The following is a 20,648-nucleotide window of genomic DNA, read 5'->3' as shown; positions in this document are numbered from 1 at the left end:
CTGGATCTCAAGGAGGCTTACCTTCATGTTCCCATCAGGCTCAGTTGCAGAAAGTATCTGCGTTTGGCTGGGACTTCTCATTATCAGTTCCCTGCCTTGCCCTTTGGCTTATCTACTGGCCCCAGAGTGTTCACGAAGGTTCTGGCTCCAGTGATAGCTTTCTTCAGGCTAAGAGGAATACAGATCTATCCTTATTTGGACGATTGCCTGATTCTGGCCCAAGGAAAGGACGAACTTCTTCATCATTTACAGTATGTGATAGCAGTGCTAAGATGCCTGGGGTATTCTGTGAACGAAATAAAGTCCAGTCTAGTACCCTCTCAGGACATGTGCTTTCTGGGTGTGAGACTGAATACAGCATCCCAGATGGCCTTTTTGACCCCGGACAAACAAACAAAATAATCTTTCTCTTTACTTACATCAATTGTCTCATCAGTCCAGGCTGACTGCAAGGACAGTCCTTCAAGCCTTGGGGTTCATGGCATCTTGTATTCTGGTGCTTCCCAATGCCAAACTGCATATGAGGAAGCTACAATGATATCTCAAAAATGTATGGACACAGCACTGCCAAGATATGGACACTGTCATTCAGATAATACCTTGCATTCAAAAGGAATTTTTGTGGTGGGCTCAGGAATGTCACCTAAACAAGGGACTCTCTGTGACCCGGCCAGAGGCGAGTCAGATTCTAACGACAGATGCCTCAGACAAAGCTTGGGGAGCTCATCTAAATGGAAAGTGGGTACAAGACACATGGCCTGCCAGACTTCAACATCTACATATCAACTTGAAGGAGATGTTAGCAGTCCAATTTGCATTAATAGCTTTCAAGGATTTACTTCTTCCAGGGCAGGTGTTGGTTCTAACAGACAACACAACTGTCATGTGGTACATCAACAAGCAAGGGGAACATTCTTATCCTCTATGCAGACAAGCAATGATTTTGTGGGAGACTGCTCTCAGTTTACAGCTAAATCTTCAGGCAAGGTTTCTGCCGGGAGCACAGAACTCCTTAGCAGATGTGTTGAGCAGACAAATTATGGATCCCCACGAGTGGAAATTGGATCCTCATGTGTTTCAGAAATTGACAGTGTTATGGGGAACTCCAGACATAGATCTGTTCGCTTCTCCACTAAACTACCAGCTGCCAAAGTTTTGCACAAAAAGGTTTCATCCCACAGCTTGGAAAGTGCATGCTCTCTCATTCAGTTGGAGCAATCTTCATGTGTATGCCTTTCCACCTCTGCCTCTCCTCCCAAAGGTACTCCTGAAGGTCAGACAGGACAAGCCAAAGATGATTTTAATAGCTCCAGATTGGCCTCGACAGCACTGGTACCCATTACTGAGAAGTCTGGTACGGGAGCCTCCATGGCCTTTGCCTTCGATTCCACACCTGCTGTCTCAGGAGAACAGTCATTTACTCAATGTCAAACTTCACTCTCTACATCTAACAGCCTGGCATATTCTGTTTTAAACCCTGGAGGGTCTCAGCTTCCTCAGCAAGTTTTGAATGTTATTTTGGAGGCCAGAAGGCCTAGTACAAGGAAAGTGTACGCAGATAAATGGAGGAGATTTTTATTTTGGAGTACAGCAAAGGAATTTGATGTTTCTAAGCCTAATTTAAGTGTGGCTCTTCAATATCTTACTGAGTTACTGGACAAAGGTTTGTCCTTCTCCTCTATTAAGGTTCATGCTGCAGCAATTTCTGCTCACTATGACTGTGACCCACCATTGTTTTCTCATCCTTTGTTTAAACAATTCCTTAGAGGGGCAAAGAATATAAGACCCCCACGTAGAGCTCCTACTCCTGCTTGGGATCTCAATTTTGTGTTGGAGAAACTCACTCTACAACCTTTTGAGCCTGCAGCTTCTGCCGAGTTGAAATATTTATCATGGAAGACTGCTTTTTTGTTGGCCATTACCTCTGCGAGAAGGGTTTCTGAATTACAGGCCCTTATGGCGGTTGAGCCTTTCTTAATTTTCCATAAGGATAGGGTATCTTTACGTACTAATCCTTCCTTTATGCCTAAAGTGGTTTCTAGTGTGGCTTTAAACCAAACTATTCATTTGCCTACTTTTTATGCAAACCCCCAAAATAAAGGGGAAAAGATTTTGCACACTTTGGATATACACAGGCAGTTGTGATATTATTTGAGCAGAACTAAAGGGTTCAGGCAGTCTCAGCAGTTATGTTTCATTTGCTTTGGGTTCTCAGGGCAAGCCTGTTTCAAAACAAACTATTTCTAAGTGGATTGGGTTTTGTATTGCTTTCTGTTATTCCCATCATGGTAAGGAGATTCCAGCTGGGATTAGGCCAAATTCCACTAGGGCTACTGCCACTTCTACAGCTTTTTTAAGGGGGGTGGCAACTAAAGATATTTTGGAGGCAGCTACTTGGAGTTCAGTGCATACTTTCTCTAAGCATTACCACCTTCCACTTTACTCTAAATCTAGGGCTGGTTTTGCCACTGCAATTTTACAGGGCATTTTGGCAGCTCCTAATGCTTTATAGTTTTGCCATCCTCCCTTACCTCTGCTTTGGGATTCTACCCATATGCAAGGACTGCAGCAATGTGAGATGAAGAACATAGTACAGTTTTGTACCTACCATAAATGTAGATGTTCGAAGATCCACATTGCTGCAGTCCAATTTACCCTCCCTCCTTCCCCTCTGTAGTTAGAGGCGGTTGTGTGGTTTGGGTTGTGAATATTGTAAATATTGTAAATAGGATTAGTGCAGGGGTGGTTGGTTGGTTTTTTGCTGTCTTTTGGTTTTGGCCTTTCTTTTTAGGGCCTTCTGACATCCTCAGTCTTTTCTTGCCCCAGATATGACGTCGGTCATGCGCTTTTGTACCCTGACGTTCTGATGTCAGTTTTAAGCGCCTTGACCGACGTCAGCCTTATACTTTGGTATTCGGGCCGACCGAGGACAGCGGACTACCCATATGTAAGGACTGCAGCAATGTGGATCTTCGAACATCTACATTTATGGTAGGTACAAAACTGTACTTTTCATATGCTGAAATATCAGCAATGTATTATGTCACTGCTTAAACAAAAAATGTTGATACATTCTGAATGTGCAGAAAACAAAGAAATGCAGGGTTTATTGCATGCAGCTGAGCAAGTTGGAAAGCATACTTTGCAATGTGGTTTTGATTCTTTGGAGGCCTCCTGCAGGGTCGCTGTTATGGGTTCTGTCGCCAGGAGACATGCTTGGTTAAAGGAACAAAATCTGCCTGACCATGTCAAAGCAAAATTATTAGATGCTGCATTACAGCATGATACCTTGTTTGGTGTTAAAGCAGAAGAGGTGTTAAAGAAAATGGAGGACAAAGCTAAGTCTGTGCAAACGGTTAAGGATTTTTTTTACAGGTACAACCTCCAAGATTTAGCAGACACTGGCCTACAAAGAATTGGTCCTTTCCAGTGTCAGACCACAAAGGGGCAGATACAGACGCCCAAGAGGCAGATCCCCGCCCCAAGGTTCGTACAGGTTTAAACAATGGGGTGCTTCTACCTCCAAAAGTGGAGAAGACCAATCACAGCCATACAGAAAACAGTCCCCAATGACTTCCCCCTGCCTGCACCAAGCACTCATCTTTGGGCAGCACCATTAGGGGGAAAACTAGCACTGGCACATAACCCAGGACAAATGGATCCTAGACAGTGTCACAAGGCTACGTTTCACTTCCATACCCTGCCAAGGACAAACAGCTGGCCAGACCTTCTAAAACATCAATGGGCAGAGGCACAAAAACAAGTCTTATCCCTCATGGACATGAGGGCCATTCAACAAGTACAGGAGCAAGAGCAGGGACAAGGATTTTATTCAAGACTGTTCTTGGTACCAAGAAAGGACAAGACCTGGAGACCAATACTGGACCTATCTATTCTAAACACATCTGGATATACCAAAATTCAAAATGTTGACTCTACAACAGCTTGTACCCATGCTGGGCAAGAAGGCTTGGCTTGTGACTTTAGACCTAAAAGAGGCATACCTGCATGTCCCAATCAGACCAACATGCAGAAGATACTTCTGATTCAAAGCTGGCTCAATGCACTACCAATTCTCTGCACTGCCCTTTGGCTTATCTACTGCGCCCAGTGTCTTCACAAAGTGCCTGGCACCAGTAATTGCATTCTGCAGACAAAGAGGAATACAAATATATACTTACTTGGACGACTGCCTCGTTCAAGCAGAGAACAAGGACATTCTACTACAGCATCTGGCATTTGTACAGAGATTTCTAATAGGCCAAGGGTACACAGTCAATGAAAAGAAATCAAAACTAGTACCCTCTCAAGAGGTAATATTCCTGGGTGCAAGCTTAAATACAACTGCCCAGATGGCTTATCTCATGCCAGACAAAGGCAACTGACTACATATTTCAAACTGGCAACAAAGGCCCAGTTATCTGCAAGAAAAATTTTGTAGGCTTTGGGCTTCATGGCATCCTGCATTGTACTAATTCCATATGTGAGACTGCATATGAGGAAACTTCAATGGTACCTAAAAAGTGTTTGGGCTCAACATTGCCATAGCCTGGAAACAATTACCCTCATTCCCTGCCTGCAGCAGGAGTTTCGATGGTGGGCGAAGGCTTGTCACCAGAACAAGTGACAGCCATTCACTTTACCCCCAACCAGGCAGACATTAACAACGGATGCATCAGATTATGCCTGGGGAGGCCCACATGGCAGGAAGATGCATTCAAGGCACATGGTCCACAAACCAAATGCATCTGCATATCAATTAAAAAGAGATGCTAGCTGTTCAGAATGCCCTGACAGAAGGGCCTACTTCATCCGGGACGACAACTGATAGACGGACAACACTATGGTCATGTGGTATATAAACAAGCAGGGAGGCACTCGTTCTTACCCCCTTTGCAGACTAGCCATGACTTTGTGGCAGACGAACTAAGCAGAAACCTCATGGATCCCCACGAGTGGTAATTGGATCCACAAGTCTTCAGCATGATAACAAGGAAATGGGGATGCCCGGATATAGATCTATTTGCCTCTCCTCACAACTACCAACTAAAAAGATTTTGCACAAGGACTTATCACAGACAAGCATGGAAAGTGGACGCCCTATCTTTCAACTGGAAAAACTTAGCAGTATATGCCTTTTCTCTACTGCCTCTGCTCCCCAAGGTACTTCTAAAGGTCAGACAAGAGAAGCCAAAGATGATATTGATTGCCCCAGACTGACCGCGCCAGTACTGTTATACAATCCTAAGGAACTTGTCTCAATGCCCTGCTTGGACCTTGCCTCATATACCTCATCTACTGTCCCAACAAAGCAATCAGATCCTACACAGCCAACTCAAGACCTTAAATCTGGCAGCATGGCGGATAATGTAGTCATACAAAATGCACCTCTCACTAAAGCTGTGATGGATGTCATTTTGGAGGCCAGAAGGCCTAGTACCAGAAAATCTTATGCCGGAAAATGGAAGAGATTCTGTGCCTGGAACCAGGCACAAGGAACTGACACAGCTGTACCAAATATTCCTCAGATTTTGCAATACTTAACTGAGATGCTGGACAAAGGCCTATCCTTTTCATCAATTAAAATTCATGCCTCTGCCATTTCGGCTCATTACAATACAGAGCCACCAATCTTTTCTCATCCTTTAAGGCAGTACTGCAGAGGAGCCAAAAACTTAAGGCCTCCAAGGAGACCACCAATACCTGCATGGGACCTCAATTATGTTTTGGAAAATCTCACCCTGCCTTTTGAGCCAGCCGCTACAGCTGATATAAAATTTTTATCTTGGAAAACAGCTCTGCTCCTAGCAATAACCTCTGCAAGAGGAGTCTCAGAGCTACAGGCACTCATGGCTGTGGAACCTTTTATCATTTTTTATCCAGACAGGATTTCTCTGAGGACAAACCCGATATTTGTGCCTAAGGTAGTGTCCAGTGTGGCCCTTAACCAAACTATTCATCTGCCTACTTTTTATCCAAACCCACAGAATAAGGGGGAGAAAATTCTGCATTCTTTGGACATACACAGACAGCTACGCTTATACTTGAACAGAACCAAAGCTTTCAGAAAGACTGAGCCACTGCTAGTGGCATATGCTGCGGGATCACAAGGAAAGGCTATCTCTAAGCAGACTATTTCAAAGTGAATAGGCCACTGCATTTGTTTCTGCTATTCACAACATGGCAAGCCAGTGTCTAAGGGCATTAGGCGACATTCAACCCAGAGCAGCAGCCACTTCAGCAGCCTTTCTCAGAGGAGTACCAACCAAAGACATTTTAGAGGCTGCTACCTGGAGTTATGTGCACACCTTTACAAAGCACGATCATTTACCACTCTACTCTAAATCCAGGGCAGGCTTTGCCACGGCAGTTTTGCAGGGCCTCATAGCCGCTCCTAATGTTATTTAGCTCCAGCCTCCCAACCATAGCTTTGGGATTCAACCAAAGTGTAATGACTGCAACAGTGAAACATGAAGAACATAGCACAGTTGTGTACACTTACCATACATGTAGATGTTCAAGTGTATTCACTGTTGCAGTCCAGGTTACCCACCCACCATCCCCCTTATATTTGCTGGAACTTATCTGCACTTCTCTAATCTATACATCCTATGTGGTGTATTTGCTTGTAGATGAAGGTATAACATACATTTTGGTGCATGCATATTTTTAGCCTAGCCTTTTGGGGGCACCTAACATCTGGGGCAAGAAAAACTGAAGAAAATTGCGTCTGCTGCATCTTTTATACCCCTGGTGCACTGACGTCAGGGAAGAGGCAACAGCAGCAGACACCTGACCTAGACTTTGGAACTCAGGCAGACTGAGGGTAGCCTGCCAGCAGGATAACCCAAGTGTAATGACTGCAACAGTGAATACACTCTAACATCTACATTTATGGTAAGTGTACACAATTGTACTTTTTGCCTCGTGGGTCCAGGCATGCTACCTCAATCCAGGTCTTCCCTTCAGGTTCATTCTTCACGACTAAACTTGTACAACAGATGCATCAGAAGTAGCTTGGGGAGCCCACTGCAACAACTTCAAGATTCAAGGTGGATGGAACTCCAAGATTAAAAGCCAGCACACAAAACAACTGATGGCAGTTCAAAACTGCCTGATTATCAAGAGGACTCCTGGCTTCCACTGTTTAAAGACAAGACTAGTACTCACTTTTACCTCTTTGCGGCTTAGCCATTTCCCAAATGTCCATGGCTAACTCCTTAGGACTTCACCTCATGGCACAGTACCTACAAGGAGAAACCAGTCAAATGTCAGATATCCTCAGCAGGTTCCTGCAGACCCCCCCACCATGGTAACTACATCAGAAAATGGGTGTGCCACAGATGGACCCTTTTACCACCACAGAAAATACTTGCTCAGAAAAGTTTTGTTCCAGGAATAAACCCGTCAGCCTGGAAGACCTATTTTTCATTCCCTTGGACAGGCCTACTCTTCTACAGCTTCCCTCCACATCTCTCATAGGTTGGTACTAGGCTGTCGGCCCTAGGGCCTATACAAGCTTAGCCATAACAATTCCCTGGATATTTCTTCCCACAATATTTACTTCCCTGGAACCCTGTCTAGCAGGGCGACGGACGTGATGCCCAGGGTGAATTTCCTATCTCCCATCCAATCATAAAGGTTCCTTTTGAAAAGTGACAAGGAGGCACTTTGCTTGACATATATGGGCAAGTCTATTCCAGAGTATGGGGAGTCTCTGGATCAGGAACCTATCCTTCCAGCATGTTTTGTTCATTGTGATGACAAGGTTTAGATCCCTGGAGCATGTGGTTCTGAGGGATTGGGATTTCTTTAAAGTGGAGCTTGTCCAGCAGCTCAGGGTTTGACATGGCCTTGTATGTTAAGCAGAGATCACTGCTGAGTAGACGATATGCCACAGAGTATAGCTGGAGTTTTTTTAGACTGTCGGCATAGGGCATCTGCTTTAGGCCAGTGATTCTTTTAGTGAGATATTTCTGCGGCCTTTCCAGCTGTTGCAGATGTCTTGAGGTACATACCAAACTGGGCAGTGTACTCTAATGGGTCTAATGAGGGATGAGTCCAGTAGGGCAATGACCTCCTTTTTTTCTGGATAAAAAGCCCTTAGTGATTAGATGTGCCACATAGGAGTTCCTGACTGTTGTGGCAATGTGGTTATAGAGGGGGAGACCACTGTCCACCTGTGTCCCTAAGTCTCTCCTCACACTTTTGTACTGCCACCTATGTGGTAATTCATGGGTACATATTTTTTCCCAAAGGGGATAACTATACATTTCTTTGCATCAAGCTTGAGCCTATGGCTCTTGCACCAAACATCTGTTTCTGTAAGGCCTTTTTGTAAAATATCCACATCATTTGGGGATTCATTAATGGCTCTCAGTTTGCAGTCATCTGCGAACTTCGTTAGCCAGAGACCCTTAGTGTTGGCCTGTATTTCAGAGAAGTAGATGCCAAACAAGACCCATCCCAGGACTGAACCCTGAGGTACTCCACTTGTCTGGAGCTGGATTTGGAGTCTGCAACTTTTACAGTCTGGGTTCTGTCAGTAAGCCAGTTGGCAACCCATCAAGTGACGTAGGAATTTATGCCTACCTTAGTAAGTTTATCTATGATTCCAGAGTGGGGGGTGGTGGTGAAGGCCTTGGCGAGGTCCAGACTGATTCGAAGAAGTTACTCAGGTTCAGGAGACTAGATTGGCCCTTCACGAACCCAAACTGGGTGGGGTCCAGTGTTTGAAGGTTGCCAATGTCTTTGTTTATAAGTTCCATGATAATGCGTTCCATGCCCTTGTAGATCAGGCTCATCAGACTGACTGGATGGTAGTTCCCGGGATCCAAGGTGGATCCCCCCTTGTGGAGTGGTATAACTTTAGCTGTGTGCCACTCAGTGGGCACGAAGCCTGAGGTGAGGCTATGATTAAACATGACACTTAGGTGAGGTGCCAGTTCATTTTGTAGTTCATGTACACAGCCCAGGATGTCATCTGGTCCCATGGATGCTGTATTCTTGGCTTTAGTGTACCTTATGAGGAACAGTCTTCATTTTGAGTCTTAAGTCCATGTTTCTCATCGTTCCACATTAAAATGGTCTGACATTGTTTTTGTGTAATATTCATAAAAAAAAACTTTATATGGTTAATGTATTTTATGTGAATATATTAGTAAGCTGTTATTGTTTCCAATTTTGCCCATTCCATTCACGTTATAAAAAGGTATTCCACATTTTGGAGTGAAGGTTGAGCTACGTCGTCCCCCCAGAACCCTTGCTGCCCAGGCTACTGCTGAAAAAGGAAGGAAGGCCAAGGGTCATTATAATAGCACCCAAATTGGCTGAGGCAGCACTGGTAGCCCCTCTTGCTCACTCTAACCAACAGGGAATGATCTTTGCTCCACAGAGTAACCCTTTTAATGCAGGAGGGGGGCACAGTCGTATATCTTAACCTGCACGCACTCAAATTGACAGCTTGGATGATACCTTTATTCCATGGAAGGGGGTCATTCCTCGACAAATAGGTCCTGGACATAGTAAAAGAAGCCAGGAGATCTATCAGTAGAAGACAAAGGGGACAAAACCCTCAGCTAGTTTGGATTCCTTTATCTTTAGAGCTAGATCGTTTATCTAGCCTCTGAAAAAAGACTGTATGCTTCATCTATCTCTGCCTATCTTCCTTCTCAGCCTTCTGTCATGAAGCAGTTGCAAATTAGGCTTCCTGTAAATCATCCTGTTCACCACAGAACCTCTATTTCATTCTGAAGAAGCTCACCCTTTCACCTTTGAGCCAGCTGCTTCCTGAAGTATAAAATTCCTTACCTGGAAGACAACTTACTACTAGCCATTATCTCAGTCAGAAGGGTTTCAGAGCTTCGGGTCTTTGTGTGTGGAACCTTTTTATTTTCCACCCAGCCAGTCCTTTCGGCCCAAAGTGTTGACAGATTTAAGACCATACACTTGCCTACATTCTTTCCTAACCCTCAAAACAAGAGCAGACAGGATCTTCATACTTCAGATGTACATGGGCAACTGTTGCTACTTGGACAGAGCCCAGAATGTCAGGAAGTTAGATAGCTTTTGTGGCCTTTGTCAGTAGCTCTGAGGGGAGACCTGTTTTCAAAACTGTTCCTAAATGGAGTTCCCACAGTTTTTTTTTTTTTTTTTTTTTGCTACAGCCGTCATGGTAAGAAACTTCAAGATTCTCTGAGGACTCGGGCTTACAGCTACCTTGGCTGCTTTTCTTAAAAGGGTGGCCACTTAGGATATTTTTGAAGCTGCTACTTGGTCCCCTGTGCATACCTTCACCAAATATTGCCATCTTCCTACTTTTTCCAAGTCCAGAGCAGGGTTTGCCACTGCCATTTTCATGGCATCTTTGCTTCTCTTTAGCCCCTTCATCCACCACCTTTCTGCTTCAGGAGTCGTCAGGACTGTAAATGTAATGTTCAAGTGTATTCACTGTTACATTATTCTTTCCCTTCCTCCATCCTCTCTTGCCTTTGGGATAGGCTTGGACATTCTCCATCTCAGTCAAGGATGCTCTGGCATCTAGGGCCCTAGACCCCTGACCTTTAAGGGCATACTGGTGGGTTCCTAATTGTTGCGGGTGAGAAAGTACTGAGGTGGTCTTGATGCCTGGCCCAACTCCCTTTATATCCAGACTTTGACAACAGACAGGACATCCACTGGCTTCAGGCGAAGGGGGAAAAATTCTTAGTTGAGTTGGCTAAGGGCTTCTGTGGCAGACAATCCCATAAGTTAGGACTGCAACAGTGAATACACCCAACATCTACATTTATTGTAAGTGTACACAACTGTACTTTCCCCAACCAAGATTGCTAGATATCTAGTGTACTTTGAAGTCTAAAGATATGGATATTTAAATGTGTTTTTGTGCTGTGTGCATCGCTTACTAGGACAATTATGTTCTATTCGGACTAATGTGAGAGAAGACCAGACCTCAAGTTCACTAAAGTGTAATTTTCAGAGTAAATCTGCATGCAAGATTTTCACTTTTCTTGCATGAAAATTCAAGATTTGTAGAAGTGTGATAATATTGACCAGGGGTTCTCGTGTATTGGTGCTAATAAGATAGAGGGAAATGCATTCTTGTCAAATTTCTTCAGTTTAAAAAGTACTTTTAAGTCCTGCTTGTGTGCAGGTGATCTGTTAGGGAATAACTAATCTGTAAAATTTCTAGGGGACCCTAGACTTAAGCACTTGCCTCAGTACCACTGAACCTGTTCAGGAGGTCTGTGTCCATGCTTACTAACCCTACTTGTTCAGATTATTTGCATCCTTCAGGATTAATTTTATTTTCAAAATGTCCGATGTCAGCCTCCTCCCCCCACAAACATGCTTGGTCCAGCTCCAAATCAGGGCTAAATTTTGGCTGTCTACGCCCTGCATGGTTGCTTTAGTCTCCGAGGAGTGCCAGTAAGTCCTTTATATTTATTTGACAAGTTTGTAAGAAGATGGCATGCATAGATCTTTACATTTCTTACGAGTCACTGCTATAACAGCCTCTTTCCAAGATAATGGTATCACCTTCCCCTGAAGAAATGAAAACCGTGTACCCAAATTTGTGTTGGCTGTAGTTTGTGTTAGCTGTAGTTGCCAGAGTCTAAAAACCCAGCCAAACCTATGGCCTTGTCACCTGTCATCTTGTTAAACCCTAGCATTTCAGTTGTTGGCTGCATGAAACTCAACTTGCCATGTCCAAAGTTTGGGTTAACACTACCTAGGTATTGTCCTTGAAGGTTATGCTAGAGTATATAACATTAAGATGGAGGTTTTAATGAGTGTGTGCACAGAAAGTGTTGCCAAATGTAGTGTAATGGGAGAACAAGACGGTGTCTGTGCTCAGTAGTTCATGGTAAGGATTTGCATGAGATTGATTCTGCATAAAAGCAGACCAATCCTATACCATTCTGGTGTTAAATGCTGTGATGTTTGTCTTTTTTCTACTTAAAGGCATGTAGAGTTTTGCAGTTTGTACATATATTCGTTTGCTGTAGAATTTCTTTGTTGGGTACATGAAAAATTAATAGGGCAGACTTGCCACTTTTTTCTTGTAGACTGAGCTGGAAAATGTTAATGGTCTTCTCAGCCAATCGGATGGCAAGTCTATTAAACAAGCCAAAGAAATTACAACACTGGAGTCGCAACTACAGGATGCACAGGTGAGTGATGTACATGTTTGTGATAATTTTGCACTGCTGTTAAAGTAAGATTAACTGTGAGCCATCTTTTTTGACAAGTATGATACATTTCTGTCTTGAATTTTGCTTTATGTAGCCACATTAAAATAAAGCCCATGTCAAAATTCATCAGGTTGTTTGGAATGTTTAGGTGCCACTGTTAACAATGCGTTTCCCAGGCTTGGTTACAGCATAAACTTGTCATTTTTCTTCCTATGGAGCTGGACTACGTTGTCAGTCATGTCACACTTGTATGGTTTAGAGATGCCTACAGATACAGGGCTAATTTCCGATTTTTTCATGAGTTCATATGTAGTTACTAGGCTTGCAATCCAGGGAACCATTGCGGAGCCCACCCAAATTTTGTTATGGACTTTCTGGTTAAGTGACTTGCTGAAGGTCAATATACGCAAGGGCTAAGGAGATCAAACCCTGGACCACGAAGACTGAGATCATCAAATCGTGGAATGCAGAAACTACAGCTCAAGCCTCAACTGGCAAACTCTTGGAGGTTCTATAGCTGCTTGAAACGAGAATGACATCCCTGTCCAGATAGATATGAAGGTGATTAACTGCAGTTGTTCCAGACTGTCAAGGTAGCAGAAACTACATGTCTGGTAAAGTGGTCCAACATCACTTGCGCTTAGGAGTCCTAGTGCCTGTGACACAATCCTAAGCACCTGGAACTTCCCCAAAGTCCTGTCATTGACATGTAGTAATTTTTAGGATCTTCTGCACTTATCTGTTACTAATCTGCAGGCATGCAGAACAGTCTGCTTCACTTGAGTTACTATTATCAGCCGTTTTTCTTGTATCTCTAAGTTGGTGAAGCATGCCCATCTCTCCTGTTTTTGCTTTTACTGCCTTTTCCAACCATGTAGTCTTTGTAGTCTTTGCAGAGGCATTCTGCCTCTCTTCCCCCCACCGAGCCAAAACATACAGACTTCTGTTGAGGGAGTGTGCTTGTGGATGTCAGACTGCCCATGTTGACATGCATTTCAAGTGTGGTCTCTGGCTGAGTGAAAAGCACAACTTCAGCATGCCTGTATGTACTGTGGTTTTAGGCCATTAGAAACAGCTGCATTCTCCACCAGGGTAGATGCCATGTCTAGACTAGGATATTAAACCAGGCTCCTCCTGGTTGCTTTACTCACCCCAGGTCCAAAGAAGGTCATCTGGAAGTTAACGCTCCTAATTGGGAGCCCTTCTGCTCTAGATACCAACATGTAACCTGCAGCATTGGAAGTTCCTGCTGTCATTGCCCTGAAGTCTGCTGCTTGTGCCACATCATGTTGCCAACAAGAAAGCATGCCGGGCAAACTGTAGCTATGGACTACAGTTTGCCCTTAGTGTTTGCACTGGTATCAGTAGATTCATAGCTGTGTATTAGGCTAACAAATACTGGGGGCTTTTTAAGCCTGGTCATGCATCCCAAATAAGTTATGGTACTGTTAGTAATGTAAGCAAGGGGCTGGGAGATGAAACATTTGCAAGCAGGGGCTTGTGACCATTGTAGACATGGGTGCTAGTGCCTACTGGCAACTCTCTCCATGCTACCTTCTGTGTGTGGGCTGCCTAGAAGAAATGCTGGTGGCCATGTCCTCCAGCATTAGCTATAAGCAATGTCAGGAGTCATTAGCCTTCATGACAGATATGATGTAGTCCCCTCCCATATTCAGGTGGGCTATGTTTTCATTGTTGTCCCTAGTTGCTTTTATATGCCAGAGACAATACCTTTGTCCAGTGTAAATGGTCCTGTCATTTAGTAAGCAGAATGAGAATTCATCATCCTTGGTGTAGTTACTGTTTCTCAGCATATACCAAGGTTCTGCTACCAACTTTGAATCTCTTCCACCACCCAGTGTCAGAGCCTAGTATCTTAACAGTGCCTGGGCTACATTCTTGCTTGCAGCAGTCATGCTTTACAGTGACAGTACAATTACAATTAAATCTGTTATAAGACTGATGTGATAGGGTGAGTGTTGGTGACACAGCTGCCAGTACACCCTATACCAGTAGCAACTGTCCATATCCTGCTAACAACCTAAACGCTTCAACTTCATTGTGTATGCTAGTGACATGTTTTACCTGATGTTCTTCGTGTTTTACTGTTGTAGTCATCAACTGTGGGGTTATCCCTGCTGTGGTAGCCACCGGCCCGAATACCAGAATCAATTTTTTTTGTCTGCTGCAGTTGCCTGTAGTCTGACATCAGGTCATCAGTGCTATAAAGCAAGGCAGCCGATGTCATTACATCAGTCTTTCTTGCTGTAGAGCCAGTAGCAGAAGCAGTTTTTCATGAGTGCCGGTCGGTTGCTACCAGAGTTTGAATTTCAGCTGAAACCGTCAAAAGCCAAGTACCCTGTTGGGGGGACTTTTTTTTTCTTGCACTAACCAATGTCAAAAAAGTTAGTCTTACCTGTGGAAAGCCGATCCCACACACAGACCTCCATTCTTACTGCATCACTTGTTTAGGCCCAGACCACGGCCATCCCCTTTGTGCCCTCTAATGCGAAAACCATTTGTCGTAGAGCTCTTATTGTAGACAGTTATTTTCATGTTCCGTCTTCACATTCCGATATGGCATCAGTCAGCCAACAATCTGTGGACATTCTGAAAAAATGCAGAGATGAAGATAGACCACACAAGGCTAAGCCTTCCAACGACTCTACTGCTAAGCATGTTGTCAGTTCTCCGGGATTCAGTGAGTTGCTTTTGCAGCCCCTGATGCCTGATTCAATATCTACGCAGGCCTCTACCAAGACTTTGAGTCCAGTATGCTGGAGACAGTCTTAGTCTTCCAAGCCTTTGGCTGTCTCTGCCTCTGTTGGGTCCAGAGCCGCGACGCAGGCACAGACTTCCAAGGAGGCCTTTCACACTACCAAACCTAGACAAAAAGACGTCTTCTCATCAGACTACCGTTTCTCTCAGACTGGATTCTCTCAGGCCTAGAAGCCATGGCACTCCCAGAAAATCTGCTTCTAGCCACCATCTTGCTCCTGCTCCACCACCCCAAGCACAAATGCTTAAAACAATGGAGGATCTCATCTCCCTTATCCAGGGTAGTCAGGCCACAACTTCTAAAAGGAAAAGACACCCTTCTCCTGAAATTGACAGAACAGGATTCTGAGGAATCTGACTATTCAGATTTTGAAGAGGAACAGCAACCTGTGACTGCTTGAGGATTCAGATGCAGAGGAGTCCATCCCTTCTGCATCCCCTCCAGAGGACCTTTCCTTTGGGGAAAACCCTTCACACCCTCGGGGAACATTTCAAATGGGAATCTCAGGACTTCCAGTCTATGAAAAGAGACCTGCCCCAGCACAGACCCCCTGGACACCCCCCCCCCAATTTTAGAAGTGGTGGATGATGTTTTCCATGAATCCAGCTTAGCCCCTGATGCCCACCTGCCTGCTCCCAGTAAACGTGTCTGGTATTACAGGGTACCAGATTCTCAAATACCTGTACAGAAATCCTTCTGACAAGGATTCCAGAGCTCAGGACAGATGGGATAAAAAAGTATACACCTCTGCAACCTTGGCTGTCAGAGCACTCAACTGTCAGTTCCATATGTTAAAATATCAACAGCACACTTTGGAGCTATTAAAACAAAAAATTTCTACCTTTCCTGACTGTGCCAATTCAAAAATTAGCAGATTTACTGCACTCTGCTTGTCAAGTAGCCAAACGCTCATTACACTGTGGATAATGATGCCTTAGAAGCCTCAAGCAGGGCAGCAGTGTCAGGATCTGTCATTAGGAGACATGCATGGCTGAAGGAACAACCTCTCCCTGATCATGTCAAGTCTAAACTTATTGATGCACCCCTGGATAAGGAGCGCTTGTTTGGAGTAAAAGCAGAAGAGGTGCTTAAAAAGATGGAAGACAAAGCAAAATCTATGCAAATAGTAAAAGATTTCTTTAAGGTTCAACCTGCCAGGTTCAGCAGGAACTTTGTCTAAGCAGTGGTCCTTCCCTTCCCCTAGCAGACAGACCAAGGCAAGCCCAACAGGGACAGACCATCCAGGCCCCTAGCCCAGGGCCAGCAGAGAAGCAAACAGTGGACCACTTCCACCTTAAAGGCAGGGAGTTCTGAGCCACTCTTGTATGGAAAAAACTCTCTATTCCCCTTCCGCCCTGCCCTCCCTTCACTCACCAAAAGCTAGGAGGAAGGCTCTCCCTTTTCATGGAAAATCGGCTTTCTGTAACAAAGGACCCATGGGTTGTAAAAGATCATTTTTCAGGGATACAAATTCTCCTTCAGTGAACTCCCAGTTCCAAGAGGGTACCCAGACTTGCCTCCAAATCAGTGGGCAGGGCATTGAAAAACAGGTCCACTCTCTTATCCCAGGGGGCAGTAGAACCTGCTCCCTCAGAACAAACAGGCAAAGGCTTTTATTCCAGACTATTCCTTGTTCCCAGAAAAGAGGACACTTAGTGCACCATCCTGGATCTATCCATTTTGAACACCTCCCTGGTGGTCCCCAGATTCAAAATGTTAACTTTGCAGCAGCTCCTGCCTGTGCTGACAAAAAATGCCTGGCTAGTGACCCTAGACCTAAAAGATGCCTACCTCCACATCCCCATAAGGGAATCCTGCAGGAAATTTCTGCGCTTCAGAGCAGGATCACAACACTTTCAGTTCTCTGCACTGCCCTTTGGCTTATCTACTGCACCCAGAGTATTCACCAAATGCTTAGCACCGGTCATAGCATTTTGCAGACAAAGAAATGTACAGATTTACCCTTACCTGGACGACTGCCTCATTCAGGGAGAGTGCAAAGAAAAGCTGCTCCAGGACCTTTTCTTTGTCAAATTCCTCCTAACTTCCCTAGGGTTCACTATCGATGAGAAGAAATCTCCCACCAGAAAGATCATTTTCTTGGGAGCTTTGCTAGACATAACATCCCAAATGGCCTTCCTACCACCCGAAAAGCAGAGCTTCCTGCATCTCTACTTTACCCAGCTGGCTTCCAGAAGTCACCTCACTGCACGGAAGTTCCTGCAGGCCCTTTAGTTCATGGCATCTTGCATCCTTCTAATCCCTTTGGCCAGGCTTCACATGAGGAAACGTCAGTGGTATCTAAAGAACCTTTGGTGTCAGCACTCAGGAGATCCCTCTCCCTCTGATCCCATGCATAAGGGCAGAATTTCTTTGGTGCGCAGAGGCCTGTGCCAAGAGCAAGAGTCTTCCTTCGTTGTCCGCCCTACCAGCCAGACCATCACCGCAGACTCCTTAGACATTGCTTGGGGCGCTCACCTAGCAGACAGGTGCACCCAAGGTCTTTGGGATGCCCAGCACCTTCCCTTACACATCAGCCAGAAAGAAATGCTGGCAGTACAAAAGGCTCTGACATCCTTCAACCCCATCTCAGGCCAATGGTTCTCATAAAAACAGGCAACACCACAGTAATGTGGTATATCAACAAACTGGGTGGGGGGGGGGGCTAGTCTTACTCCTGTGCAGGCTAACCATGAACCTCTGGCTGACAGCTGCCTCCATTGGTCTACACCTAATTGCCTAATACCTACCAGGGGTTAACACCCTGGCAGACCACCTAAGCTGGAACTTACTGGACTCCCACGAATGGCAGCTCCACAGAAAAATCTTTCTGCAAATCACTCTGGAGTGGGGGACTCCCGAGGCGGATCTTTGTTTTTGCACCTCAGCCACCAGCTGAAAAAATTCTATACCAGGGAGTATCACCACCTGGCGTGGAAGGTGGATGCCTTGACCTTCCCATGGAACCCCCTGTTTCTGTACCCTTTCCCTGCTCTACCTCTTATTCTCAAGGTACTGATCAAAGTAAGGGAGGAGAGAGCAAAGGCCATCCTCATTGCTCCAGATTGGCCCAGACAGCATTTGTACCCCTTACTGCGGAGCCTGACTTTACAGCCCCCAAGCAGCCTCCCCTGATCTCAGACCTCTTGACCCAGATAGGGGGGTGAGGTACTGCACCAAGACTTAGACTCTCAATATTTCAGCATGGCTTATACTTTAAAAGCTAACAAGGAGTCCTTGTTAAGCAAACAGGACCTAGACATCATCACAGAGGCCAGAAGGCCCAGCACCAGAAAATCTTGCGCAGGGAAATGGAAAAGATTCTGCTCCTGGAGCCAGTACCTCACATCCTTCCATCCCTCTTATCTTGGATTACCTAGCAGAGTTACTCAAGTGGCCTCTCCTTCTCTGCTATTAAAATCCATGCCTCAGCCATTTCAGTCCATTACGAGTCAGCCCTACCCCTCTTCTCTCATCCTTTGATTAAACAATTTCTCAGAGGAGCTACTAATATCAGACCTCCCAGAAAGCTTCCCACGCCAGCCTGGGACCTGAATTATGTTTTAGAAAAACTCAACCTTGCCTCCCTTCGAACCTGCTGCTTCAACAGAATTGAAATGTCTCTCCTGGAAGACTGCCTTCGTACTAGATATCACCTCCGCCAGAAGGGTTTCAGAACTTCAGGCACTCATGGCTGTTGAGCCCTTCGTTTTCCATGCAGACAGGGTCTCCTTGAGGACTTAACCCTCCTTTATGCCCAGGGTGGTGTCTGATGTGACCCTCTTCTTTCCCATCCTCAAAACAAGGGGGAAAGTGTTCTGCACTTACTAGACGTGCACAGACCACTCGGATGCTATCTGGACCATACTAAACCCTTCAGAAAAAGACCAGCTGCTTGTCAGCTTTGCCCCAGGGGCAGAAGCCCCAGGGGCAGAGGGGAAACCCATTTCCAAGCAAACCATTTCCAAATTGATTTCGCACTGTATCCATTTCTGCTACAGACATCATGGGAACTGCCCCCAAGTCTGTTTGTACCCATTCCACTAGGGCAGCCTCCCCTTCCACAGGCTTACTCAGTGGAGTCCCCACCAGGGGCATTTTGGAAGCTGCCACCTGGACCTCCGTCCATACCTTTACAAAGCATTACCACCTTACCTCTTTTTTCTAAGTCTAGGGCAAGGTTTGCCTCTGCAGGGCTTGCTGACCCATGCCTAGGGCTCTAACCTATTCTTCCACCCCTCTCCTCAGCTTTGGGAATTCTCCCACAGGTGATGACTGCAACCGTGAAACACTAAGAACGTAGTACAGTTTTGTACACTTGCCATAAATGTAGAAGTAAGTGTGTTCACTGTTGCCGTTCTGGTTTCCCTCCCTCCATCCCCTTTATATCCCTTTTTTCCCTAAGGGGACACAAGCTTCCTACTGTGGCTTTTAGCCACCAGGACCACTTTACCTTATTTCCTTGTGCTTCTGACAGGTTAGGGCAAGAAAAACTGATGTAATGACGTTGGCTGCCTTGCTTTATAGCACTTGACAACCTGACGTCAGACTACAGGTGACTGCAGCCGATGCAAAAAAATTGAGAATGGTATTCTGGCTGGCCGAGGGCTACCACAGCAGGGATAAACCCCACAGGTGATGACTGCAACAGTGAATACACTCTAACATCTACATTTATGGTAAGTGTACACAACTGTACTTTTTCCAACAGCTGCAGTACTAGTCTGCATGAACTTTGAAGCACATTCCACAAGCTGCAACTTACTCACTGCATTCAGTGATCCATCCATATCCTTTCTGTTCCCATGTGTTAACCAAGTGTTTTTTCCCTACTAACTTGTATGTTAACCACCCCAACCAAGTCATCCACATTGCCCTTAGTACTCATCCTTCTGTATAGCTAGCAGCTGTCCAGATCTCGTAACTCTCAACATACTTACCTCATCCTATTGTATATAAAAAGTTGCATGGAAGTATAGTATTGGTATTAAACAATATATACTATTTATCTTTGTTTCATTGTTTGACACACCTTATTTAATGTGCATTTTGTATTTTTACTGCAAGTTTATGAACCTTAATTGTACTTTAATCTGTACTGTTTGTGTTCTCCAACTACTGGTTGTGGCTGAAATGAGCTGTTCTGGATCAGCTCACTATTGCAGTCAACCGATACAAGTGATGCATGTAGCTTATGGCTTGCTCGATAGGATACAGAGATTATGGCCCAGGCTGCAATGCTGGACCAAGACCTCTGGAGATGCTTCTCAAGAGGCTGCTATACTGTTAGACAACATAAGATCCCAAGCCAAAACCCTGCAATAGTTGATCAGTCCAGACACCAGTGCTCAGTTTTCCAGTGCTCTATTTTGATAGATGACCAAAGTAGTATTCCCTCTGTTCTGCTGTGTGATGACGTGTGTATCATGCTTAAGTATTTAACAGCAGTTTGACCAAAGGCCATCTAAATCAGGACCAAGGTGGCCAAGCCTCAAACATCCACCATCTTGTCTGTTAGGCATACAACCCCCTCCCCAGCTTTGTACTTTGCATTGAGCCTATAGCTCCATTAAAGCAGTCAGTGGCCACAGTCAAAAAAGGAAATCAGCCCCTCCCCAAAAGACTAACTCCTAGTATGATAAGCTGGCATGTAGGGGCCAAATGTCATCCCCTTT

At 45.0% G+C, this 20,648-nt stretch overlaps 1 protein-coding gene across 1 annotated transcript in view; it reads left to right on the top strand.

Annotated features, from left to right (window-relative positions):
* Positions 1–20,648, top strand: part of MYH9 (myosin heavy chain 9) — a 1,134,272-nt gene that overhangs the window by 811,042 nt on the left and 302,582 nt on the right. Inside the window, exon 31 of the mRNA XM_044075327.1 lies at positions 12,069–12,173. Coding sequence (XP_043931262.1) covers positions 12,069–12,173 — 105 coding nt within the window. The remainder of the gene's footprint in view (positions 1–12,068; positions 12,174–20,648) is intronic.

Source organism: Protopterus annectens, chromosome 1.part1 (genome assembly GCF_019279795.1).
Source record: "Protopterus annectens isolate FY-2018-M chromosome 1.part1, PAN1.0, whole genome shotgun sequence".
Classification (NCBI taxonomy): Eukaryota; Metazoa; Chordata; order Ceratodontiformes; family Protopteridae; genus Protopterus; species Protopterus annectens.
The sequence above is the reverse complement of the archived record's forward strand: the minus strand, read 5'-3'. Positions and strand labels throughout refer to the sequence as shown.